The sequence below is a fragment of the Anastrepha ludens genome, chromosome 4 (assembly GCF_028408465.1).
Source record: "Anastrepha ludens isolate Willacy chromosome 4, idAnaLude1.1, whole genome shotgun sequence".
NCBI lineage: Eukaryota > Metazoa > Arthropoda > Insecta > Diptera > Tephritidae > Anastrepha > Anastrepha ludens.
The window spans coordinates 12,895,979-12,923,242 of NC_071500.1; the positions used below are offsets into that span (position 1 = coordinate 12,895,979).

The 27,264-nt window shown below is 36.4% G+C and overlaps 3 protein-coding genes and 1 long non-coding RNA gene across 4 annotated transcripts in view; 1 reads left to right on the forward strand and 3 right to left on the reverse strand.

Moving 5' to 3' along the window:
- The window catches only part of LOC128862163 (uncharacterized), a 10,407-nt gene extending 1,260 nt beyond the window's left edge, over positions 1-9,147 (reverse strand). Inside the window, exons 1-4 of the mRNA XM_054100633.1 lie at positions 8,206-9,147; positions 5,987-6,266; positions 2,124-2,236; positions 1,981-2,058 (exon numbers count right to left, since the gene is read on the reverse strand). Coding sequence (XP_053956608.1) covers positions 1,981-2,058; positions 2,124-2,236; positions 5,987-6,266; positions 8,206-9,050 — 1,316 coding nt within the window. The 5' untranslated portion in view covers positions 9,051-9,147. The remainder of the gene's footprint in view (positions 1-1,980; positions 2,059-2,123; positions 2,237-5,986; positions 6,267-8,205) is intronic.
- Positions 4,321-5,504, reverse strand: LOC128862164 (uncharacterized). Its single transcript, XR_008454430.1, has 2 exons — positions 5,130-5,504; positions 4,321-5,063 (listed from the first exon to the last, which is right to left on the reverse strand). It is a non-coding gene; the product is annotated as an uncharacterized LOC128862164 (long non-coding RNA).
- Positions 9,148-11,534: 2,387 nt separating the features above from the next.
- Positions 11,535-15,442, reverse strand: LOC128861277 (flap endonuclease GEN). Its single transcript, XM_054099292.1, has 7 exons — positions 15,361-15,442; positions 14,865-15,080; positions 14,473-14,785; positions 14,239-14,392; positions 14,039-14,174; positions 13,808-13,975; positions 11,535-13,556 (listed from the first exon to the last, which is right to left on the reverse strand). Exons 2-7 carry the CDS (start codon positions 15,020-15,022, stop codon positions 12,077-12,079), a joined length of 2,409 nt encoding a protein of 802 aa, XP_053955267.1. The 5' UTR covers positions 15,023-15,080; positions 15,361-15,442; the 3' UTR covers positions 11,535-12,076.
- A 1,083-nt stretch (positions 15,443-16,525) lies between these two features.
- LOC128860536 (tonsoku-like protein) lies at positions 16,526-25,052 on the forward strand. Its single transcript, XM_054098124.1, has 10 exons — positions 16,526-16,585; positions 16,645-16,690; positions 16,754-17,011; positions 17,072-17,243; positions 17,297-17,727; positions 17,802-18,329; positions 18,534-19,345; positions 19,490-20,295; positions 20,375-20,550; positions 23,610-25,052. The coding sequence occupies exons 2-10, from the start codon at positions 16,678-16,680 to the stop codon at positions 24,662-24,664; spliced, it is 4,251 nt and encodes a 1,416-aa protein (XP_053954099.1). The 5' UTR covers positions 16,526-16,585; positions 16,645-16,677; the 3' UTR covers positions 24,665-25,052.
- Positions 25,053-27,264: the final 2,212 nt, after the last annotated feature.

Sequence of the window (27,264 nt, forward strand, 5' to 3'; positions counted from 1 at the left end):
AGAACCACTCGGTGACAATTCACGATATTCTTTGAGTGTCGCTGAACGAATATCGTAACCGAGACCAACCACCACTTACCGTAAACAAGGAACCAGAGCTATTAGTTTGGCCAATATGTATGTGAAAAAATCCCGTGCGGTACTAACCACCTTTTCTGTCGCAGTTCCTCCTGTCACTATGCAGAGGGAACTGTCGGCGGCTGGTTGGACTGATGACAGGCCACTTTCTGTGGGCAAAGCACATGGAAAAGTTGGGCATCTCTGTACTCTGCCCAGCATGTGGAGAGGAGAATGAGACGGCGGACCACTTTCTGTGCGTCTTCCCAGCCTTCGCTCGAATCAGGCTTGAGGTCTTTGGCGGTGATGTGTTAAGAAGCGACCTCCTTGGCTCCTTGGCACCACAAGATCTACTAAAATTTTTTCGGAGCCCGAGTAGATTTAAAGAAAATTAAAAAGGGATTCGAGTACTTGGTAGTCTTCTCGTAAAAACTAACTATCTCACACCTCTGTCCCTTTGGTCTGAGTCCGCCGAAATGGTACGCAGATGATTTCAACGACGTTAATTAATGGGCAAACCGATCCTGACAACACGATCAAGCAAACTGCTACAATAACAACAATCAAGCAAATTTAAGAAATTGCTTAAATTTTCGAGAATATCAAGGAAAATAATAAAATATATATATATATGTGTATATAATTGGCGCGTACACTCTTTTTGGATGTTTGGCCGAGCTCCTGCTCCTATTTGTGGTGTGCGTCTTGATGTTGTTCCACAAATGGATTGACCTACAGTTTCAAGCCGACTCCGAACGGCAGATATTTTTGAGGAGCTTTTTCATGGCAGAAGTACACTCGGAGTTTTGCCGTTGCCTGCCGAGGGGCGACCGCTATTAGAAAAATCTTTTTCCTTTTGAAATTTCACCAACTCTGAACAATTTACAATAACAATTGTATCTTAAGCATCTTCTTATTTTTTCAGTTTATACTTTTAATTTTATAGTTTATATTTTTAATAAAATACAACAGAAATGTAGACTAGCCCATGAATTCAAGCACTTCCCTTTAGATAAAAAAGTTATTAGATATAAATAAATTGTTTAAGCAGTCTTATGTTAATAAAAATTTCTAAGGTAAGAAAAAACGGGACGAATATTTTTTTGTTTTCTAATTTTTTAACATTTTCTTAAATTTTGGGGTTTTTCCAGGTCACTATAAAAGTATTTATTTTTTTGTTTAGGAAAATAAGGCACCTAAGAGTTGAAAGATGAGACTAAATAATATCGATGTGTAAACATTTTATACGAATGTATGGAAAAGTGCATTTTTTCTCATGGATATTCAATGGCTTAGGATCAAGTTTTCACTGCTAATTATGGTGGACTGCAAAATTGAGCATTTAAATATAGTTTAACTAAAAAGCATAGGTAAACTAGCACTGGTAAACTGTCCCTTAGAAGAGTCTTTCTGACTTCAATTAATATTCATGTATTGTTCCGATAATAGAAAACGTTTTTTTTTAATAGCGGTCGCCCCTCGGCAAACAATGGCAAACCTCTGAGCGTATCTGTGCCAAGCAAAAGCTCCTCATAAAAAGCCAACGGCTGTTCGGAGTCGGGTTAAAACTGTAGGGAAGACGTTTGTGGGAAAACATGAAGACACACACCATAAATTGCAGGAGATGCTCGGCCAAACTCCAAATAAAGCGTGCAAGCGTCAGTTGTATATATTGTTCCGATATAAATAAATTATTCATATTTGCCTCATTGAGGCTATAAATGACAAATTGACACTTCTGATCTTAATGAAATTGTTTCGTTTAAAAATATATAAAGTGTAAGCCCTTTTAATTATGTAGCAAATTACGCCGGTTTTCAGATAGTATTAAGGATATAATAAATGATACAAAAATAATCAATCACTAATAATTAATAAGATTGTATTTAATATCACGAATATGTGTATTCATCAAATAATTACCCATTATCGCTGGATGCGATGAAATTTCCTTTGCCTCTCAAGTCACCTTGTATAATAGTGTGAGCACCATCGCGTATGCTGGAATGACAATTCGTATTGTATATAACATTGCATATATAGTTTGATACAAAAACAAAAAATACTTATAACACTCCAAACAGCCATCAGTTCCAGGGCAATAGATAACATTTCCATCTTTAGAGCAGGCGATAGCGTTTTTGAACGGCAAGGGTATTTGTATGACATCCTGGCCTTCCTACAAATGTGTACCGAGTTTTCATTAAAACAATGTATATATAATATATAATTGTATATACATATATTATATTATAATATTATATACATATATTATATACCATTTTTGGGTGGTTATATCTTTCGTATGCTATATTTTATATCCAAATAGCGCAGTTATACTATTCACCGCATCGGAAGATTTATAATTTTTGCAAATGGCGTTGTGTGCAGTCATACTTCACAATTGTGCACAAGATGGGTAAAGGTCAAAATAAAGATTTCCATTCCTCAAACAATTTTTTTTTATTTAGTAAAAAAGTTATTCAAAAACAAATTTATGATTAATTTTGCGCCCTCTTCTCACTGGTCTCTGCAGATTGTGTAGCCTTCTGCTTAGGCCAGGGATATCCACCACTACTCTTGCTTTTCGAATACGTTGCCATAGCGAGTAGTTAGAGTAGACATGTCGGTCTGGTACGGCCAGAATAAATGCAAATGCTCAGCACCAACCAGCTTCATACTCCAGGTTTACTGAGGTTACTGGCTTTGGTTGGGTGTTGTGATAAGTATAGGGCTTAGATCGAAATTCTATATATATGCATGTATGATTTGGTAAATATAAAGGGTGAGCTCATCTTTATACTTAATATTTCTTAAAACTGAAAAGATTAGAGCTGATGTAATGAATTACGAATGCAATTTATGGGAGCAATCAAAGGCAAATATTTAATAAATCATTTTAGACCGCATTGTTGAGCCAATAAATAGTAAGCTGCGTAGGCAACAAGCGCGATTCCGGCAAAACCGTTCCTGCATTGATGGCATCAACACTATGCGAGTGATAATTGAACAATGTATTGAATATAATACCACCCTATATATGACATTCGTTGATTACGAAAAGGCATTTGACTTTGTCGAAAGAGAATACATATGGGAAGCCAACCCAACCTATTTAGGATATACCGAGGCGAATCATAAATCTAATTAGAAATAGCTACAATGGTGCGAATTGTAGAGATCTTCACAATGGAAAGCTCAGTTAACCTTTAAGCTCCACTACTGGAGTACGACAAGTGTGTGTCTTGTCCCCAGGACTGGATTTTTCAAATATTCGACTCTATAAACCGTAGAATTACCTGGAGAATGAACACCAATCTCGAAGATCTGGAATATGCAGACGACTCTCTTTTACTCTCGCATTCGCATCGACATATGAAGATGAAATTAAATTTGCTTCGGCAGGAGTTCGCAAAATCAGGACTCAAAATTAATATTAAAAAGAGGATGTCTGTAAAGTCGGTTTACTGACGATAGTTTAACGTGACAACGTCATAAGAAAATATTGATGGAATGGTTGCAATTTTCAAAACAAAATTTTAATTTGTTTGATAGATATTTTGTATGGATATAGAGGAGGAGATAAATGGAATTCCAATGGAATAGGTCAAGTTACATTTACACAAACGTGGAAAATGACGAAACATTTATCAAATTCATGAAAGATATGTTCAATTTCGATTGTGCATCAGACGTTAATAAGTCAACAACATTAAGAGGCACCATCATCGATTAGCCTTTTTCAAGACACTTTACACTCGGAACACTCCCTTTCATTTCCTACTTTTTCTATCATCATCCTATTCTCAACAGAGAAATGGTTTATTACCATGCACACAGGAAGAAGGCATATGCAAATACAAGTATGTGAATTTATATACAAATGCGCATATACATACATATATATGCTCACTCAAGTAGAACAGAGCCAGATGTCGAACGTTGACGAACGCGGGGGTCGATTGTGCTCTTTGTCGTTCGTTCCGCGCTCTCGCTTGCAGTTCAAGCACATTAGCTTACATTTGCTTGCGTACGGAATAGATTCGTATATTTGATATGTCCATATGATTTGTATGCATCTTTACATATAGATTTGTTCTTTTTGAAAATTGCGCGAAAATTGTATATGTATATGCATGTTTATATAATATACATATATTAGTATACAACATATCTTATAAGGTATATGGTAAATATTACCATACATTTTTTCCTTCTTATATAATAAAAAAATTAATAATAATAACATTAAAACAACAGGTATTATTAACAAACTTGGTTTTATTTTAAATTCTTCCAGTAAATCAAATTAATAATAATCAATAAGAAGGCATATGCAAATACATACATACATATATACGCTCACTTAAATAGGGGAGAGCAAGATGTCGAACGTTGCCTTTCGTTTGTTTTGTTTGCTTTGTCGTTCGTTCCGCGCTTTCGCTTGCAGTTTATTCAAGGTAACGGCAATGAGCAAGGTAACGGCAATGAGCAAGGTAACGACAAATGAGCAAGGTAACGACAAATGAGCAAGGTAATGATAAATGAGCAAGGTAACGACACATTTTTTCGTGCGTGCAGCCTGTTAAATCGAATTATAAGACGTTATCACGTCAAAATACGGAATAGATGCGTATCAAAGCTAACAACGCTGCGTTGTTTACAATTGGTGATAAAACCATTGCAGACGTTGACAGTTTTCCCTATTTGGGAAGTATGATCTCCATAGTCAGTGGCGCAAAAAGTGACATTAATAACCAAATAAATAAGGCGCGTAACGCATACTCCAGGCTTCGAAATATATACATACATATATGGCGCTCCAACATCACAACTCGCACAAAGGTTAAACTTTTTAACGTTTGCGTTAAGACCGTGTTGCTGTACGGATCCGAAACTTGGTTGGTAACTTCGACAACGAACGCAAAGCTGCAAGCGTTTATAAACAGATGTCTGCGTAATATACTTAAGATATGATGGCCAAGAGTTATAACAAACGAGGAGCTCTGAAATAAAGAAAAGGAAATATGGATGGATAGGGCATACTCTGCGCAAGCCTTATGAGGAAATACCGCATGCCGCCTTGACTTGGAAGGAACGAGAAGAAGAGGCAGACCATTGGAGACTTGGCAAAGGACTATCCGCAATGAAACTGGAAAATCATTTAATGAACTGAGATTTATGTCTAGAAATAGAAATGTTTGGAGTACTTTTGTTGAATCCTTAAGCTCCTAAAGAAGTATGGAATAATAACAAATCAAAGGCAAATGTAAGAAAATCGAGACAAGGCACGATAATCCAAACTGACAACGCTTATCCAACACTCTAATCGTCGTATTTACCAGATATTGTATTTCTCCTATTTCTAGTTTTTTCGAAACATACATTAGTTCCAAGAAATTGAAAGTTAGCTCACTTCATGGATTACCTCAAAAACTAGACCATTATTTGCAAATTTAATCTGAAATCAGAGAAATAAATGAAAGTAGTATAACTACGGTTGAGGGATATATCACATTGCTCATATCGCTATACGGCTACTAGGTTCCCAGTGAATTTGCCAGAATCAGTTGTTGAGCTAACGTCATTTTAGAGTTCTTACATTTTCTACTTTCAAGTGAGTTTTACAGTTTATTTAATGAATACTCATAAAAAAAATAAAAAAAATAAAACGGAGACGCATCACTTGTGCTCCGAGCTCCTAATACGTACAATATGGAACATTTTTGAATTGAAGTCAAATAATTTCTGAATTACACAGTGCATTTATGCATAATCTGTGGGATCTTGATCTTCTGAAAAGGATTTGAATACTTTAACGAGGTAAACGTCGAAAACAAACTTTATAAAATATTCCAAACACAATATCTCGATAAAATATGTTTAAAAGTTTAATTGGGAAATTAAAATTGCCTTTTCTCTTACTCACCTCTTCCGTATTTGTTATACCGTGGCAATAAACTTGTCCACTTAGATCACAACTTATTATTGTCTGGCGGCCATTCATAAAAGTTTTTAGCAATGTTGAGATCATGAATAAGTGCTTTTTCAATGCTATAATTTTCATTTGTTTTCGCATTGCACTAAAGCTGGTTATCGTGCACAAAAATATGGATCCATCTTTGAGCCCAACCGCGAAAGTATTCGAACTCAAGCAAACGGCTGCTGTGATTTCATTGGTGGTGTTGACTTGGGGTTTCAGTAGGAAACTATGTGAGTATAGAAATAGAAACACATTAAAAGACGTATATTATTGGACTGAAAATAACAACGGGTTAAATACTCAAGAAAACTTAAATGTCTGCTAAACAATTTTGAGTAAACAAAATCAATTTTTACATAACTGACTCATACGATATCCGTTCAATCTACGCTTAAGTAATAAACACTGGGTAGCACAAGGCAGCAAAATCAGAAGAAATGATATTCGGAAATGTTGAACCGTTTCCAGTTAGACCTTTATATTGGTCAATTGGAGTTTTTATTGATTTATACGTTATACATAAATTGTTTTCTGATTAATACCAAATATTGCTGTGGGATGACGCTATAAATACTTCTTATTCGATTTTAAAAATGTAATATGTGTAAGTAATCGATCATCTTTATGTGTGTATTTTGGAAGTGTGTATAGACTATTCTAAAATTCAATTGACCCTTTCTAAAATAAATTGACTGTTCTCAAATCTACTTGACCATTTTAAAATCTAAATGACTTTTTCTAACTTTCTTCGCTCATATTTTCTAAAATTCAACTGGTGTAGAGAGAGATATATGTATGTTAAAATAAGGCGTATTTTTCAGGTGAAAGATGGTGCAAAATTAATAACATAGATGACTAGATGTGAAACTCTTTTTCTCGTGAGAGCGCTGAAAAATGTGCATTTTTTATAACATTTTCCAATATTGCCACACCGGTAGAAACATGAATTGGGTATTTTCGAATCAAAGGTCTGGAATTTTTAGTTTCCACACCACCATTGAGGTTAGTATTTAGTGTGCGGTTGCCCAATAGCCTTATATCACTCGTAAACACCTACATATACTAAAAATAAACACAATCCGTATGAAATATGTACATAAATAAGCAAAAAATTTAAAAATTTATATGTAAATGAAATTATTTAAAACTGATATACATAAGTAATTTAATAATAATAAAGTTATGAACCCGAAAAACATAAGTTATAATTAAAAACATGACTTATTGCAATTTTTTAATATAACACAGAAAGTGGGTAACAAAAAACAAAAATTCTCAAACAACGAACAGAATAAGTTAAAGCAGATTACCTTTAATTTTTGTAAAATATCTCAAACACAAACTCAGTTCCCTTACCTACGCTTTTCAACCATAGAATGTTTACGTATATACAAATTTACATAAACCAACACACACTTTTCAATAAAATTACATTATGTACATAAGACTAATTAAAAGTAGAAGTCGAAAAGGATATAACGAGCTTTGGATTCTACAAACTCACTTCAATTCAAATTATTACATTTCATTTGAATTAATTTTAAGACAAATAATTATAAACATTGCAACACGTCATTTCTCCATTAAGCAAAAACGAACTGTTTTCGTCTGTTATTTTCGGCGCGTTTCTTCTGGCAGTCTGCCATTTCGCCTATCAGCTGTTCAAAATCCCATAATGTGTGAGTGCTGCCAAGTTTTTAAACGTCCTCATGGGCGCGCTCTCTCTCAAAATGAATAAGTTTCACATCTAGTTATCTATGATTAATAACCTCATCGAAAGATTTAAAATGTTTGCAAATCGCGACGCACGTCAATCATATTTGACACTTGTGAACTAGACAGCTGCAGTATACAAACACTCAAGAAAGGGAGCGCGTAAAGTTCAAAATAAAGATATCCATCATTCAAAGTATTTTTTTTTTTAATTTTGTTAAAAAGTTATTCAAAAAACAAAACAGGATGATTAATATTGTGGTATTTCACGGAGATTCGAACCAATGTTCTCCGTTTCTCGGAATGGTAGTCCTTTATTTACTACTAGTCACTATTTACATAACATAATAGAAAAACCTCAAACGAGTAGTTTATGCCTATTAATTTGTTATCCCGGCAGTTTTTTTTACTCGTTGTTCAAACACTTTGTTTTAGTAATAAAACATTCTTACTCATTTTCCAAAAGCAATTCTTCGCCCACCGCCCAACAGATTATCGCACCATTTGCATGAAAACTGAGCAAACGATTTTCACTTAACCAGTCCAACTCCACAGCACATCCCTGAGGCGATATTGCACAGCAAAGTTCTTCAAGTTCATGTGTGCCTGCGGTATTGACGCTCATGTTGCCACCACCAGCCCGACTACCCGATCGGCATAGCCATACAAGTATGTTGCCATCCATGGTGGAACCAGCAAATATACTCTTATTATAACCATTCGTACTGAGGCTGCTTAGACAGGCTTTTAGCAGCACACTTTTCACTTGAGTATACACAACTAAATTTCCGGTCTGCATACGTTTTGGTACGAATAGCTGGAGCGTTTGTTGCAGATGGTCGCACCAGTCGTCGTGTGGCGCCTGGGTGCTTACTACCAACATGGGTGAATTGTTGGTATGCACTGATAACCATGCAGCGATACCCTGTGAGTTTTCCAATCCACTCAGGCTGATCTTTTGATATGTTTGTATTTTAAATTGGTCGGCCCAGGAGCTGGGGCTATCGTAAGTAACATTTAGCGGAGTAGGTCCTTTGAGGAGCTGCTCCTCAACAGCGGGGCATATCTTTCGTAGCCAATCGGCAAGTTTTCTCTCGTTAACATGACACTCCTGGGAGGTGAAGAGTTCGGTTTGTGTGCCGGTGTTTGCATGACGTGAAGTCTCCACGGATTTATTCTGACTCGATGGCTCTGGGTCAGTGCTTACACATGCTTCGATCAATTTTCTTTGTTTTTCCAATTGCTGAGTTGGCAAAAATTCAATGATTTCTGAGGAGTAATCTGATAAGTCTTCCATTTAAATTCGTTTTCAATATTAGTAAAAAATACGTAGGCACGACGATGAGCAAGTCTAAAAATGTTAACTGTTTCTATGGAAACAAAATGTTATGTGCAGAAGAATGGAAGTGACTAAAGGGAAAGAAAGTATAAAACACGGAAAAGCTATAAAAGAAAATGCATTTCTACGTAAATGATTTTTTAAAACTATCTAAGGTACGATTTATTTGATCTGATCTTTATTTTATGACAACCTGTAATTACTTGATAGAGATTTTGAGTTGTTTTCTAAATAATTTCAACATATATAAAAACCTTTAAAAATGTATTATTTTATTTAAATGCCTCACTATTTTCATTAAGATATGCATTATACAAAACAATTTTAAATTATTAATGATACAATCTCAAATATATTATTAATATAAATCTTAAAACAATTTGAAGTGAATTAATAATACTAAAAAAAAAATACATATATAAATAATTGGCGCGTATATTCCTGTTAGGTGTTTGTCCGAGCTCCTCCTCCTATTTATGGTGAAAAAAGCGAATTTTCCAGAATTTTTTCTGAGAACACTTTTAAATTTATTGATCTAAAAATTTGTACACATATAATATTATGTTATCTTTTAAATATTTATTTGGAAAGGAGCTACAGCTGATGTTGTTGTTGTTGTAGCAGCATAAACATTCCCTATACATGGACGGAGAATGCTGTTGGAGTGACAGTCCTTGGCCGGGGTCCGGGGCGTTCCGGTAACGTAGAATCAACTAGTATGGGAACTACAGCTGATCTCCGGGAGCTCCTCTCAAAAAAGAAGTTTTGCGGTGACCTCTATATCTCTGAATTGGATTTTCTGAAATTAAAATACCGAACAGATATCATTAAATTATGTTAATCTAGAAATTAATCGAAGGCGAATAAGCAAAATAAATTTTTTTGGCAAAATGGCGGTCTCTCAAAAAAAAAAAATGATTTTTGACCAAAATTTCGACCTTAAATAGTTTATAGAAAAAAAATATTTAACGTTTGAAAAAATTTTCGATTAATTATTAAAAAATATATTCCAGAAGCTCCTTATTAAAATTTAAGACTAATCGGTTTAGCCGTTTTCGAGTAATTTTGGTCACCGACTTTGAAAACACCATTTTGAGAAAAACGCATTTAAAGTTTGAAAAGCACTGCAACGGCCGCTCCGGCCTTGACTTTCAAGCACTCTGCAACACCTTTTCAAATTTGCGTGTAACTTCAAAAATATTCACCGGCACGATATTAAATTTTCTATTGGTATTCGGAAATATGTGTACATTAAGAAAAAAAATAATTCGATTTTTTGCAAATTCTAACTGTATACTCGTATAATCTCTTAAGTGTACAGTTACCTGTAAACGGCCATATTTTACCTGATTTTCATTAAAATTATTTAAAATGAAGAAGTCAATATATTTTTTTCAAAATTGGCATACAGTTTATTTATACCTACATTAAAATGATATAGAAATTTTTATTTTATTTTAATTATTTAAAATGGCGGATGTACACTAAATTCTTCCAGGAAGGTCACAGCGGGGCTTCTCAATCGGCGGGCATTGTAGCATCGGCGTCAGTGACGTGAATACAAAAAACCAAAAAAAATTAAAAAAAAATTCGCGGAATAAAAAGCTTGAAAAAAAATTAAATTTTGGGGCAAATTTTCCTATTTTTGCTTCGAAAAAATAATTTTTTCGAAAAATTTTCGAAAACTTGTAAATTTACAATGAAAGTAATATCATAAAAACGATGTGTGCAAAATTTCAGGGACATCGGTCAATAACTTTTCGAGTTATCGTGTACGCCAATTCGAAAAATATAGTTTTGAGAAAAACGCGTCTAAAATTTAAATACATAACTATACCTCTCCCAGCGCTCGAACGCAAAGAATGGAGTCGTAACGGTTGACGATCTAGAATATAAGAAATACTTAAAATAAACGTTCTAAAATTTGTTGACATATTCTTAAAGGATTATAATAACATTTTATGAAAAAAAATATATTTTTTTTTCGAAATTTGACAGGTATCTGCCCCCTTAACAGCTTTAAAGCTTCAACACCTAAATTAACATCCGTGATTTGCCAGAAATTTAGTCTACAGTTAGGCATTTACAAAAAAATTCACATTTTGTTTAAAAAAATTGGGAAATATTAAAAACATATTACACATTTTTAGCGAAAAATCATATTTTCATTTAAAGTCCCCCTCCACCTCCGTGGCTATCAAGAAACAGACTTGTCGCAATTATATATAAAGGGTCTTTCAAAAGGCACCCCTAGATGTCGTTTTAAAATAGACCATGTACAAGTTTTGATTCTTTCGGGTTTCACTATTTTTATTCAAATACAAGTATTAAAAATTACATGTGAAAAAAAAACATCATTTAAATGTCCCCCATAAGCAAGTCTACAGGTAAAATCCGTCAAACAGTCGATTCATGAACACCTAATTAATGAGAGCGTCGAGATATCGATGTTGAAGGTTGTTCAGCAACACTTTGCGCCACATCAGCAATATTCGCCACAGAAAGTCCATTATTTGGTCTGCCAGTCATCTTTCTATCCTCGACAGAATCAGTTCCTGGAAATTTGTTCACCAATCTTTGAATTGTCGCCTCATTCGAACGATTCCCAAAAAACAGAAGAATTTTGCGATATAAATTCCAATAATTTTAACGCATTTTATGTCGTGTAAAATTTTATACTTTCGAATATGAGTTCAAAAAAATTTTCGAAACATGTGAGCAAAAATTGTAGCAAAATAAAATAAGTTTGGTGGTTACAAGTATATTCATATAATACATTTTTAAAAGTATGACAAGGTGCGTTTTCAATGTGGTGAGATTTAATTTTATCTTATAATGAACGTTGACAACTACGTATGTTTTTCGTATTATCAAATTATCACAATTTACTTATGTTTATTAATACAATATTAGCATTTCATACATACTAGAAACGTGCTACATTACTAATAAAAATAAATAAAATAAAATAGCGTTATAAACCATCAACATTCGTCACTGCTTTCGCTAATAACGAAGCAATCTATTGAATCATTGCAGTCTGTGCTCTTTGTTGGTTTATTCGATATGCTTAAGTCCATTAACTTCTCGAACTCGTCGTTTTCATAATTACTTTTGTCGAAGAAATAACTGACATTTTGAGCTTCCTCATTCGCTCTCATAACGTCGTCATCTTCTTTTTCACTTTTCTGCTGTGCTTGCTTTGGTGAAGATTGTAAAAAATTTCGTTCTTTAAAGCGATCTAAATGTGTCCTTACTGTGCCTACTGGTGAGGCTACAGCGTTAAACAAATTCATTTTTTTGGCTTTTTCTGTTAAACTATGCAATTTGTGGCGCTTCGCATTGACCAAAGCATCGAAACTATCATCTAAGGATATACGCTTCGATAAAGGCGAACTATTTTCATCTTTTTGAGAGCAAATTGATAAATTTCTTTTTTGGCTTATTAAATCTAAATCATCTTTAATACTCCATTCATTCAATAAAAGACTCAAGTCTTTTGAAAGCGGTTCGTAACGTAATGGCCGGCCTTTATGAGTTGTAAGATCCCCAAATCGGTCATGGACACAAACGATTCCTTTTACAATATCTGATATATTGTGGGTTAATTCATCGCAGTCACTTTCTAAATCCGACGGCAAGGCTTTCGTTACAGGTGTAGAGCACTGTGTGATAACATGAAATGTATATTTTTTCCTTGGTGTGTGAACCTCAGCTGATACTTTAGATGGAGGAGAATGTTTTTGTTGCTTGAAGAATTTATCAATCAATTGCAAGCCTTTTTTTTGGTTTGTACGTTTTGATTGCCTTTTGGGTTTTTGTTTAATATTTTTAGCTACTTCTTCGGTGGCTGTTATTAAATCAGTAAGATTTTCTAATGAACTGAGTACCCCCTTATCAGGCACTTTAGCTTTTCGACGAGTTTTAGCTGCTTTCGGCGGTTTTTCTTTCGATTTCATGAATGCCGTTACAATGCTTGGATAAGCATTTTCAACCAAACAAAGTGGTTCTACCGTACTCCAAAGTTCTATAAGCCCTTTGGGATTTTCTTGTTCGAAATCGTGCAGCTGTTCCTGTGGTATGAGGCCATTAAAGAAACCACGCTCATCCTGCCAAATGATTTCAAGGCTGATTACTCCACGCACAATGCGTTTTTTTAATATTTCTTTGACAGATAAATATGTGACTGCATTCAACTCCTTTATACGTTGCATGTTTCGTAACTGCCAACGTGCCAAAATCGGTAGAAATTTTTGAAAGCAATAAATTTCAGTCCATTGGAGAAGGTGTCCGATTTGTTTTACAAACTTTACTATGTTAGGCTGCTGCCAAATCATATTTAATCTGGGCATAGTGGTAGGTTCGTTAAGAAATTCCGTGATTATTTCTTCAGATGGAAAAGAGGGATCAGCCAAAGCTTTCTTACGGAGCATCAGTTCAGTTTTTAAAGATAAACGTTCTTCCCTATAAATACAAAATAACGTCTCCAAATGTTTTAGGAACATATTGTATCAAGCTTAGAAATATTATTACATAAATAAATTTGATAGAAGAAAAATAAATTCTTTTCAAATAAGTTTACTTGAAGAAAAAAATATTTTGTTTAAGAGGTGCCGGTTTATGCAAAATCAGTTAAATTATCACATAAGAAGTCTATTGACATCACGGTAGAATTGTCATTAACTCAAAAATATAACCGCCAGTCTTAAACTTACTTCCATAGACTTTCATCGCAACCGTGGCTAGTACGGCAAATGCCACATCCACTCTTTGTATGACTTTGTGTACGTCCCATGTGCCCACAATTACTGCAAATCATTTTATCATCAACACGCATCTCCAGCGCAGTATATTTACTGTCTTCATGTCGCCAAGATCTTATTCTAAATAAAAAATCTTAAAAATGTCTTAACTGATTCGCCTGAAATATTCACATTCCTTCATACCTTTCTAAAATTTCCACCTCTCTATATTTATTGAACAATTTTAGGACACTATCACGTCCAATGCCACCAATACCCTCGGGACAATAATCACACCCGCAGAGTAGCGCCATTACAATGGTCTTGTGTTGGCCAAAATCTAGTGAATGTATTTATAATAAAGATCTCCAATTAAAATTCAAAGGCTCCTTAAGTGTACGAACCCATCTTTTTTCTAATTTCTTGCATGTCATAAATATCAACTGCCCCGCCTTGAGCGGCTTGTGCGCCTTGAGTGGATACTGAAAAGTTACGATAGACACGTAAAGCACCGTAAGCAAAGCAATCCGAATCTTGGCTGATCACCCCATCTACTAACTAGAATGAAAGTGAGTTTTTTATTGCAACAATGAATTACAATCAAGAATTGGTATGCATTAGTTATGATCTATACATGCCCCTTTTTTGTTGAGAAACGCACAATAAGCTTCGGCCTCTCCTGGTGCGTAAACACATTGTATACCCATAGATTGTAATAAGTTCTCGCATTGTTTCAGCACATGATTAAATCGAGTTCTCCCTTTATCCTTATCCTTCGGCTGCGATGTTTGTGTGTCAGCTTTCTTGCTTTGACTTGGTTTGGTACCGCGAAACTGCAATTCAGCGCGTTTGCCTATTATTTGACTTTTTAATTTGGGGGCCGCTCCTTCGAGTATAAAAATGGGTGTCACGTCTTCCCAAATTAAGTAGCATGTCCGAAAGAAGAGGTTTCTTTTGTTCGATACACATACAAACATATGTGAAATATTTATAAAATTAAATGTTTATTATCTACGTTATTAGTACCTACTTTAAATGATGCCTGGGGTGTACAAAGTAATCTACCACGTTCAAACTTTCGCAGACCCAAACAGATAGGTCAATGGCAACTATTTTACCACGTAATTCACACAGCGGCTTTCTTTCGGCATGTGGAGTTAGTACCGACCATAAGTCCTTCACACCCATTTTTCGGAAGCAAATATGTTTACTTAAGCAATATAATAAAGGGATTTAGCACTGCGACCTGAAAGATCATGTTTAGTAAAAACTTTTTAATTTGATTTTTTTACGGAGCTGTATATGTATATGCTATATTATTCCTCTAATTTGAGAAATTTGATTTTAACTGGGTCTGCCTTAGACATTGCTTTAGTGACCCGGTGGCTCTCAAACGTTAGATTGTACTTCCACAATGTTATTGTTAGTATTGCTTTAACGAAGTGCTCTGTGCTAAGGTCTAATTATTCTCTACTCAATACACCTTGGCGGAATAAACTAGGCCACCTTGGATGTTAAATTAATACCTATTAATTTGTTTGGCGGCTTCAGGAACCACAAAACTGCTATTTTTTAAATTCATAACAAACCTGAATTGTCAAAATAAATCAAATGTTACCACTGTGTACAAAAATGTTACTATATATTTTTATTTGGGCAAGTTACCCTGTAGGAATTGGTTCCACCTGGACTGGTTGTACATCAAGAATGATAAGATACAAGGTTGCGCTTTCCGAATTCGCTGTGTGCGGGGAAAAGTAGCCGAATGCCGTAAAAATATACACACCCATACACTTTCTTGCCATGGCGTCATCCGCCTAAAATCGCAAAAAAATTGCCTTTGGATGTATTTTTATAATTCGTATCCATCTGACTTATTGTGATTACAATAATTATTGTTATTTCTAATTAATTGGCGGCCACCGTAGCTGAATGGCTGCCATTCGGAGTCGGCTTGAAACTGTAGGTCCCTCCATTTGTGGAACAACATCAAGATGCACGCCACAAATAGGAGGAGGAGCTGGGCCAAATTCCCAAAAACGGTGTACGCGCCAATTATATATATATTTGTATGTGTATAATTATTGGTTATTTCTAAAAAATTGATACTTTGCCGGCTTTTTTGTACAAATCAAATATTATTTGCTTGTTACGCCTGCTGTCGCTTGTAATAAACCCACTGCCATCAAAAGATACGAAAAGCAACCCTGAGCCTTCAGCACGTCGGATAAAACAGAAATGAATCTAATTATTTTACCGCAATTCTTTGTAATTTCATGCTATTAAATGTCTTCTAACTTTGGCAGCGGGCACCTCTTAACCCGTTACACGCTGTCCGCTGCAATTCTGTTCAAGGAGGTACGTTGAAAAGCTGACATGCATTTGGAGGTAGAAGCACACGTCGATGATGTGAATGAAACGGCTTTTCGTCATTTTATTTTGTGCTGACATATTTAAAAAAATAAACTGGTCTAATGATATCAGCTTTAGGCCAGGTATAGTGCATTATGCAATGTACAATTGTCTAGTATCACCACCTCTAATGAATTCGACTTGTCATTGTCATGTAATTTCAATATGTTGAGTATCGATAACGCGAAATGAGATACTTGGAAATTCTTATCGGTGATGAGAAAATTATTGAGTGCTTCCTCTTATATACCGATGTCTACCCATCACCAATTGTTTACAAAATTTGCGCCAAGCCTACACATCAGGCATAATTGTATATTTCCAAATTGCAATTTGAGAGTAATTTAAAACGCAAAAAATATATATCCTACTTTTTATGAAGTTTTACATTATTTTAGCTTATGCAGTAGTTCGAATACAAACGTTAACGGATGGATGAGAAACGTAAGTGATTTTGAAAGTGTTTTGGACAAGAATACCCATATAATTAATTGCTTTATTTGAAAGGATATATTAAACGAAAAGAGAAGGCGCGAGGTGAAGGCAACTATCAGCAATTGGCCATTTGTTGCAATAATTTAGGTGATTTCTACAATCAGCAAGGTAAATATAAAAATGCCGTCAATGAATATCAGCAAGAAGCTGAAATTTACACCAAATTGGGTAAAAAGCTGGAAATGGCGAAAGCGAATCGAATGATTGGTGAAATGTTCATGTTGCTTAGCGAATTTGGCAAGGCTAAGGAGCATATAAACCTATATCTCGGTGAGTTATTGATGTTGAAGAATTGAAAACAAATTAATAAAATTTAATAATTATTGAAAGATATTGTTAAGAAATTACACAACAAAGTGGAGGAGCAACGGGCATACGCGACGCTCGGGCGTGCACACTTGTTGCATGGTCAAAACGTTATAGAGAGCTCAAAATCTAACGCAATGGATCCACTGAGGCAGGCTGAACGCGCTTTTCTCAAAAGTTTACTTTTAATTAAGGAGTGAGTTGAACATAAGTATTTCAAAAACAATAACTTGACATATTTGTATGAAGACTTTCAGGTCAGATTTCAAAACTGGAGCAGTTGGATATGCAAGCGCGCTGCTATCTTAATATTGGTGTTGTGAAAGAACATATGGAAGAATTCGAAGAATCAATTTCATACATGGAAAAAGCCATTAAAATAAGCAAATCGCATGATATATTCGAATTGACACACTTATGTTACATTTCGATGAGTTTGCTTTATTTCTATAAAAAACATGACTCGATTTTAGCGCTACGCTTTTGCAATTTAGCGTTGGAAGTTGCGAAACGCTTGCCGAATAGGGTCAAGAAAATTTGCGAAACACTTATTACAAAATCGGAGATTTTGATCAAAGATGCCGATTTTGCAAGCGCTAAACAAATCCTAACTAAAGCCTACAAAAAGAACACTCCCGACGAAAATGATCGGACCATAATTGAAAAATCGCTGCGCGTAGGTTGGTTCAATAGAAAAAAGTAATTGTTTTTTGTATTCGTTTTGTTTGCTACTAATGTGTTTTCCTATTTTTAGTCGTGAAAATTTGTCAAATTTTAGACGAATTGGTCACCACCAGCTCACTTGACTACACAAAGCGGAAAACTTTATATGAGAAACTTGGCGATGGATGTTGCCAACTCCAAAACTACTCTAAAGCTATCGAGTACTACCAGCAAATGTTGGATTGCGCCGAAAAAAACTCTGAGCCCGAGAAAAATTTAATACCAATTTATGTCAGTCTGTATCAGACCTACAAAGACAACAAAGAATATGACCAGGCGCTAATATATCTGTGGAAAGAATATGAGCTGAATGAAGGTGTGCCGACGGAAGCGTTTTCAACACTATGTGCTATTGCTGACGTGTGCGAGCTTCAGCGACAATCATTTTGGACCATACAGGATATTTATCAAAAGGCAAAGCAGCAAACGGCAAAAAACAATAATGAGAGAGAACGAAAAAAACAAGAGCGAGTTGTTTTTGTGCGGCTCAAAAGATTGATGCTAAAACACAAAATGCAAATGTTGGCAGATGAATTAATAGAGGAAGCTAAGGAGAAAGGTAAGCACTTTGGTAAAGTACATTAACAGATATGTAGTGTCATCTCGGTAATCCTGACAGCCAGAATGCCAAGGCCGTGCACATTACTGTAGTGTCCCAATTATAGAGAACAAATGTGAAATTTCAAAATTGAAGTAGTGTCCGGACTATAGCGTGCCGGGATTACGCAGATAGCACTATAAATGCTTTTCTGTTTATTTATAGGCATAAATTTAAAACTTGACGACGATGGAAGCGACACTGAGTCAGAGGCGGACTCGGCAGCTTGCAACGATGAAAACACACCCGAATTAGGTGATGATGTTTGTCTCGATGATCTAACCGATTCAGATATGAGTGATTTAGATGAGACAGAAAAACCACGGCCACATCGCGCTACACGTGGTGTACGCGCTCTTACAATTAAGCGCAATAATAAAGGCGAAACACAGCTGCACCAAGCGTGTATAGCGGGAAATATTGAGCTAGTTCGGCGACTTCTCGACCAAGGGCATGTGGTCAATGTGCGGGATCATGCGGGCTGGATTCCATTGCATGAAGCTTGCAATCATGGATTTCGTGATATAGTAGAACTACTACTAGATCGCGGTTCAGCTGTTGCCATTAACGATAAAGGAGGTTTAAGTTGCGACGGCATAACTCCACTTTACGATGCCTGCTCGAATGGGTTTCTCGATGTAGTTGAACTACTATTAGATCGTGGCGCTGATACGGCCATTAAAACAGATTTTGGCGAAACATGTTTGGTTGGCTTAGATAGATGGCGGCGATCAGCAACTTTAACGGAGGGCGAACAAGCACAGTATGAAATGATAAGAGCCAGACTATTGACAACACTTTCAAAGACTGGCATTTGTAAGAAGCCAGCGGCAGCATTAACAAATGCACAAGTTGAGTCTGTATCAGATGTGGAGTCCGATAGCGGTGATAAAACGTTGGTAGGAGAAGAATTACATAGTGGCGGACGTATACGTTCAAGTTTAAATCGGTCTGGTGAAAGCAGAAGGGTTTCCAAGGTATTATTCAAGAAGAAAAAAAAGATGTATCTAACTAAATAGAAATGTAATAAATTTCTAATTATCAGTTTATTGCTTAGCTACTGAACCACTAACATATTTGTGAAATTAATAATATATTTTACTGGCTTATGTTTTTTTAAGGAGTACATCAAGAAATCTCCACGTGACAAATCCGCTAGCATGGAGTATAAAACAGTAATGGCACAATTGAAACACCCAAATCGATCAACCACACTTAACGATGATACTTACGAGAGTTTGAATTGCGCGGCCAGTTATTCAAATACTCTGAAATCTCGACGCAGCGCATTGCTGGATGCGAATGAAGTAGATGATGATGATTGGCTAATTGATGATTTAGGTCCAGAATGCAAAAAAAGACGTTTTCACACCCCTATTAAAGAAGCAGCATCGACCTCTAAAGAAAACTTACACACCGATTCAATAAATTCTAGTTGGAGTGCAGATGCAGTGTTAGCACCCGATGATGCTTTTCAGGTGCTTTTAGATGCATCGGCCGGTACCACAAAGCAACAGCGTCAAAAACAAGCGCGCAAATTACGTTTGTCCGGTTCATCCAATATTAGTACCAATTCGAATTTGTCAAATAGTAAACAAAGTAAAACAAAGCAACAGTCATCGCTGCTTGATAATGGTTTTTGTCGCTTTCGCAGTGAAAGTCCCAGATTTGGCGAGGATTCCCTTGATGTGGCGCCAAGCAATTCATTTTCAAACGAGGCAGATTCAACGACAACATCCATACATTTACTGATATCTCCCTCAAAGTCGTCACCAATTAAAGTACAAAGCACACAAGTTATTCCAACAACTGTTTCATTTAAGATTAAAGTAGAGAATGAATTGTTGTTAGTGCCAATTGAACGGAAAAAGCTAAACGATATTAATATACGTTGGTTGGCTGAGGAGGCGGCAAGACGTTATTATAAGTAATACAAAATTTGCTTAGTAGTCTATTTGTAGTACATATCAATTTATGCTTTTTATTATGCTTGCCATTCCTTACAGCTTGGTGGGATTAAAGCCGGTGCTGCGTTTGAAAACTGCGGATGGATTTGCATACGAAGAAAATGATTCGGTAAATGTGGCGCTTGAGCAGAATATGATTTTGGCAACTGTGCTGGACTGGCAGATATCACCACTTGCGCAGCGCTACGAAGAAATGTGTCATCAGCTGAAGAAAGGTGAATGAATTGAACTTTACATACATATGTATACAATAGATTTTATCCGCGCCTGTGCGCGTAAAGTATTTTAGTTCTTCTTCTTAGCGTCACAGTCCTTGCTGAACCATGGCTTCCTTCACAGCTTCTTGCCATCGATCTCAATTCACAGCCACTTACCTCCAACATTGCACGCGCATTTTCCTAAGATCAGCTTCTACATCTTCTAGCTACCTTTTTCTCGGGCGTCCCCTTTTTCTTTCTCCAATTGGGCGAAGATCTAGTGCCATTCTAGCCACATGCCCCAGCCATCTAAGTCGTTGAGACTTAATAAGTCTTATTATAGTTTGTTTCTTAACAATGTCTTCCAGTTCGGCATTGTGCCTAATGCGGTAAATGACATCTGCAAGTCTAAGCGGACCATAGATCTTTCGGAGCACTCTTCTTTTAAAGCACATTAGCTGTTTTGTCTCGTTAGCTTTCAGCGTCCATAGTTCACAGCCATAAGTAAGCACAAGACGTATCAGCGCTTTATACATTCTTAATTTTTGCTCACGTGATAATATTTTAGATCTGAGCAATTTTAGGTTAGCATTATATGCTTTGTTGGCTGTCCGTATTCTGTCATTGATTGCTACCGACATGTCTTGGTTGGCTGATAATGCAATGCCCAAGTAGGTGAACTGATTTACATATTGGAATATGTATGCCCCACACCCCAGATCCTTGTCATTTAGTTTTTTCTGCATTGATAACACAGGCCGACAAAATTTAACCAACATTCAGACCCAGAAACCAGACTATATATTTCCGAAGGTTTATGATGCGCTGAATCCAAATCTGGCCTCAGAATTGCTCTATTAGTTTGAGTTTTCGAGATATCCTAACCTAAAAGTGCAAAAAACCCCATTTTTGCCCATATTTGAGGTTATGTAGCCTTGCAGATGTTTTCTTTCACCAAAATTAAAGGATGGCATCTTTAAATACAATCCTTCTTTTTTCAAATGGCGTTTTGTTTGCTCAAATATCATTTTTTTCGCAGAGATATCGCATTTTGAAATTTTCATGTTTCGAAATTTTCCTACACCTGAAAATCGATTAAGATAACATAGACATGATATATTCGATTACTAATTTTCTTGAATTGAGTCTTATTTTTCTTAAAATTTTGTCTCACACCATAAGTGTGCTGACTCACCACATCCCTACACTATCTAACCTTTGGGTACCGAGTCACACACAGCCCTAACCCCTAGAAACCACCCCTATCATACCGCGAGCAGGCTAACCCACATAACCGCAAGCAGGCTTTCCCACAAACTCCAAATTTACATACTATTAATCCATATATTTCAGGCCCTCAAACCCAAGAAAATTAGTAAGCGACTATATCATGTCTATGTTATCTTAATCGATTTTCAGGTGTAGGAAAATTTCGAAACATGAAAATTTCAAAATGCGATATCTCTGCGAAAAAAATGATATTTGAGCAAACAAAACGCCATTTGAAAAAAGAAGGATTGTATTTAAAGATGCCATCCTTTAATTTTGGTGAAAGAAAACATCTGCAAGGCTACATAACCTCAAATAAGGGCAAAAATGGGGGTTTTTGCACTTTTAGGTTAGGATATCTCGAAAACTCAAACTAATAAATTAATTTTAGTTATCAATCCGAATTTTGCATGGACAGAGAAGCAGATATTAGTTTAAATTATTTCGGATACTTTTCCTTGTAGACTAGTGTAATCAGTCCAGCTAGATGTATTCTTGCCTCCAGCTTTTTGAACTGCAGCTCATTTCTAGTTTTTACCATTATTAGTATATCATCTGCATAGGCACACATTTGAAATGGCTTGTTGTAGGCTTCATTCGGGTTAATTTCGTTTAGTATTGCATGGCGGCCGCCGTAGCCGAATGGGTTGGTGCGTGATTACCATTCGGAATTCACAGAGAGAACGTTGGTTCGAATCTCGGTGAAACACCAAAATTAAGAAAAACATTTTTCTAATAGCGGTCGCCCCTCGGCAGGCAATGGCAAACCTCCGAGTGTATTTCTGCCATGAAAAAGCTCCTCATAAAATATCTGCCGTTCGTCGAAATTCGTTTCGGCTTGAAACTGTAGGTCCCTCCATTTGTGGAACAACATCAAGACGCACACCACAAATAGGTGGAGGAGCTCGGCCAAACACCCAAAAAGGGTGTACGCGGCAATTATGTATATTGCATGTAGCACCAGGTTAAATATCAGTGTTGAGAGGGCTTCTCCTTGTTATCTCCTGAGGCAATAGATAACGGTTCCGTACATTCTCCTTGCACTATAACTTTTGCCGTCGCATTTGTAAGGGTCATAATAACAAGTTCAATAACCCTTGTTTAAAAAAAAAAAATTACCGAAAATCCTAACATTTGTAACTTAGTCTTTCTTTTCTATGTAAACCTATTACATGGCTGAACTCGCAATGTTTTAAATTTTGTGTTGATCAATTTATTAATCACTCCAGTTACTAAAATACAATTTTCTTATAAAGTTCTAGAGTAAACTCTTATTACTTTTCGGTTCAAACTTATAAGCAAAATAAGAATTTACAATTCATTTAATCTGACTTGCATTTATTGCCCTCTAGAGGTGCCTATGTAGGGTATAAAACTTCTAGAATATTTTTGTTGTTGTTGTAGCGGCATAAACATTCCCCATACATGCACGGGGAATGCTGTTGGAGTGACAGTCCTTGGCCGGATATAAATCCGGGTCGTTCCGGTAACGTAGAACCGACTGTCATGGGAGCGGAATATTTTTTGTCTTAAACTCACGTAGAGAGTTTTGCATTTATTATGAACCTAAATTTGCAAAAATATTAAATACAGGTGCCCTCGTAATGCCGTTTGCGTATATCCTTGTAAATAATTAATTAAATTTGGTTTTAAGCTCAAGTGGGTACTCTTATAGAGAGCGAAATGAAATTCTTTAAATCGATGTGTGAAGAAGGCCCCTCTAATCATCTAAGGAAGGCCTAATTCCTTTTTTGTATCCAGATTAAACAATAACAAGTTTACCTAATTGATTTAATTTTATTTTGCAGATGTAAATAGCGAGATTTTGTCTGCTTTGGAACAAACTCAAACAACTAATGTTATTTGTCTAACTGACTCTTGGTTACTGCCACCAATCACCGAACCTATCTTCAAGGCAGTGCTCCATCAGGCCAATCTGCGCGTCATTAATTTAAGGAATAATTTTATACAAAACGAGGGCTGTCGACAGTTAGCCAAATCTATACCAACACTAAAACAGCTGAAAACGCTGAATTTGCAAGGTAACTTTATAACTTCGGAGGGGGTAGACGTTTTGCTTTCAACGCCAGGTGGGCTTGAAGAACTAGAAGAATTAAGTTTGAGTCAAAATCCATTGGGGAATGCCAGTTTACGTATCTTGGAACGATTTTGCAACAGTAGTGCCGGAAAGTCCCTACAACAACTTTCGCTATCAAATTGTAATATAACGAATTTGCACGACCATGATCTGGCTTTCTACCAATTGAGTGCAATTGATATAAGCTACAATCAACTCACTAATGATTCCTTGCGTCAACTGTTAACCAAGTTGAATGCATCCCGTTTAAGAGAGTTAAATTTAAGCTATACGCAAAAAAGTTCATGTACGGATGAGCGTAACTCCGGCATGAATGCCGAATATATTACGTCCTTCTTCGAGAGTGGCACATGCGAGAAATTTCGACGTATCCAACTTTGTGGCTGCCATCTTAGTGATATGAACATGTATAAAATAACTGAAAATCTGCAAAAGGCGTGCGATTTAGATTTGCTCGCAGTGAGTGGCAATGCAAAATTAAGCGGTGCTGCCTTGCAAATGGTGTTTGGCAAATTGCCACAGTTGCGCAAGTTGTGCGCGGTGAATTGTATGCACTTAGTGGATGACGAACGCTTGGAGAAGATGGAGCAGCTGAAGCAAATACCAAGTTTTATCTCATTAACAATAGCAGACAACTACGATGAATATGAGCGACGCTTGCGCAGTCTGTGGCAATTGCATTGGAGCGAGAAAGCACAAATAAAATCCTACTCTGATTGTTTGTTGTTGTACATTAATGATAAGGATCTCCATCAGCATTGGTAATAAATGGTAAATGGAACTTTACATGGATTTATTAGGAATTTTATGGGAGTTATTCTGTTAAATATTTGGCATTGTTACGAAATAGATTACGCACTTTTGTAAACAAGATTTTTAACAATTAAATTTGTAAATATATGTATGTATGTATGTGTGTAGTTTTAAAAATCAACTTTTATCAGTTTCCTTTAAGTAAATAATAAATTCGATGATCGTGAATTATGACCCATCTCGGAACCGAAGATATTATTTTCATTGGGTCGCCACAAAGTGCCTCTTGGGAGGCTACTGGAATCACTAGGCGCTTATGTGTGATTTTAGTATTTTTCAGTTTATGCCTGGCAGTCAGAAAATGAAATCATTAAAATTAGAGCAAGTACCTCAGGTACAAAATATACAAACGGATTAGCGCACACAAATAAATAAAATGCTTATTTTCTTCTTTTCAAATAAGTCTATGTCAAATACTTGCTTAATACACTTTGGAATGTAGTACCCACAGGATCGCTTATTTGATGAACCGCGTGAATGGTGCGCAATTCTGCTGAAACCAAAGATCGTTCCCATGATTTATATTTAACCAAGGACTGTCACCCCAGCAGCATTCCCTGTACATGTATGGGGCATGTTTATGCTGCTACAACGACAACAACAACGAGCAAAAACAATAAGAACAATTTATTTATTTTTTATTTAATTTTTTAAAGCTTACATGATAATAAAATTAAAAGTAAACTAAGCAAACGCAGCGCTAGCAGCAGAGGCTTTCGGCTGTCTGGTGATGTACTATATGTTGAATCAGATACGACGGAGAAGGTCGGTGTCCTTCAGAAATTTGTAAATATTTTTGATGTTTTCCTCAGTGGCTTCTTTTAGAAGTAGAAGAAGATCTGTGTTGCTGAAGTGGTGATGCCTTTGAGAAGCAAGTTCTGGAAAGGATACCAGTAGGAGATGTACACTGACTGTTGCTTGGCAGAAGGGGCAGGTGTTGGATGTATTACCCTGTAATAGGTTTGGCTTTTGGTCTATTAAATTTTAAAGTCTATAAACAAAAAAATTAGTTCCGTTCGATATCACAAAAATGTGTGGTACAATAGTTTTTCCTAATTCTTGCAAGCAAACGTTCGTTAACATATGACTGAATTTTTTGTAAACAAAAAAATTTATTTTTTCTGGAATCTAATCTTTTGTGCACTTTTGAGTTATCTATGGTCTGAACAACTGATTGCATTCATTTAACTTCACTTTACACAGTATTTTTGAAGTGAAACTTCTTAGTCGTCGCTGGACGAGCGAGAATGGAGAGTAAAATTTCAAGGTCATGCAATGTTTTGGGCAATTTCGTTCCCCGAGAGAGAAAAAAGATATAACGTAGAGGAAAGGAGAGAGAGAGAGCTATACCTTAGATACACTTTATGCTATTTTTCCTGAGTTTTTCCTTGTGGTTGCTAATTTCTGGTGAGAAATAACACTGCCTACTTTTTGGCGCTCGTTTGTTGGTGCAAACTTGTAGGAAATAGATTTTTGGTGCCTACTTTTTGGCGTTATATTGCCTTGGTGCCTACTGTTTGGGGCGTTTTTTGGTCCCAATTTTTTGGCATTTTTTTGTGCCTATTTTTTGGCGCTTATTTCCGTTTCCCGGCGTCGAATTTATTGGTATTGCCTTGCGGTAATTTGTACCGTTGCTACGGTCCTCAAATCGCTGCGTTTATGCGGGTGATAAACGCTCGGAGTAGTGCGTGTTGTTGCCACGGTTTGTGTCCGGCGTTTACCTACATCGGTCGACCCTTCTCTGTTTTTTGTAAATTTTGTCTATTTGTATTCTATGCAACTATTGTGAATTTATTTAGATATATATTCTTTCTCTCTCTCTCTCTCTCATTCTTTTTCGGGTCTCTCCCTCTTTCTTTGTCTGCTTTGAAAGTTTCACTTCTGTTATGTGTACTACGCTACATGCTCTTTTTTCATTTTATTCGCCCCTTCCTCTGTCAAATCCCCTATGATATAACAATCAAAGTTGTTCTCATAGTATTTCTTCGGATGTCCAAAGCTTAGAACGTATAATGTGGTTGTTATTGTAGCAGTATACTTAACCCTGTCAGTGTTATATAGATCCCCGGTCGCCTTTGTCTAGCTCATCCAACGGTAGGCCCAGGAAACATGCTGTTTCGACGGGTTGGGTCCAGAGGGAGAGGGGTGTTAGATGAGTGGGTTTTAAGGGGCATGTGAAAAGGTGATTAGTGTCGTGCTGGGTGCCTTCACATGCCGGACATATGTTTAGTATGTCGCGGTCGATTCTGGGTAAGTAGGAGTTTAACCTGCTATAGTATACAGAACGGAATTGTGCCAAGGTTACGCGGGACTCTTGGGGAAGCTGGAGCTCTTCATCTGCAGTAGGAGAGGGTTGGACTCATTACGACATTCGGTGGTCGGGAGTTTAAGAAGGTGGTAAGTGTCTCCCGATGAATTTCGTTTATAGTCTGTCTGTACGCTGTCCGGTTCAGTAATTGTCTGTTCGTTTTGCCCTGGATCTTGTCGGCGTAATTGAGGAGGTACCTGGGAGGCTGCTGGGCTCAAGCAGGTGCCTGCAAAGGTGGGACCTG

Coding starts and splice junctions, on each gene's coding strand:
- LOC128860536 (XM_054098124.1), top strand. Junction 19,346..19,489: donor AAAGCAGAAGGGTTTCCAAG/GTATTATTCAAG, acceptor TGTTTTTTTAAG/GAGTACATCAAGAAATCTCC. Junction 20,551..23,609: donor GTGTCATCAGCTGAAGAAAG/GTGAATGAATTG, acceptor TTTATTTTGCAG/ATGTAAATAGCGAGATTTTG.
- LOC128861277 (XM_054099292.1), bottom strand. CDS start 15,022: ATGGGTGTGAAGGACTTATGGTCGGTACTAACTCCACATGCCGAAAGA. Junction 13,976..14,038: donor GAGGTGGAAATTTTAGAAAG/GTATGAAGGAAT, acceptor TTTTTTATTTAG/AATAAGATCTTGGCGACATG. Junction 13,557..13,807: donor TGCGATGAAAGTCTATGGAA/GTAAGTTTAAGA, acceptor TTGTATTTATAG/GGAAGAACGTTTATCTTTAA.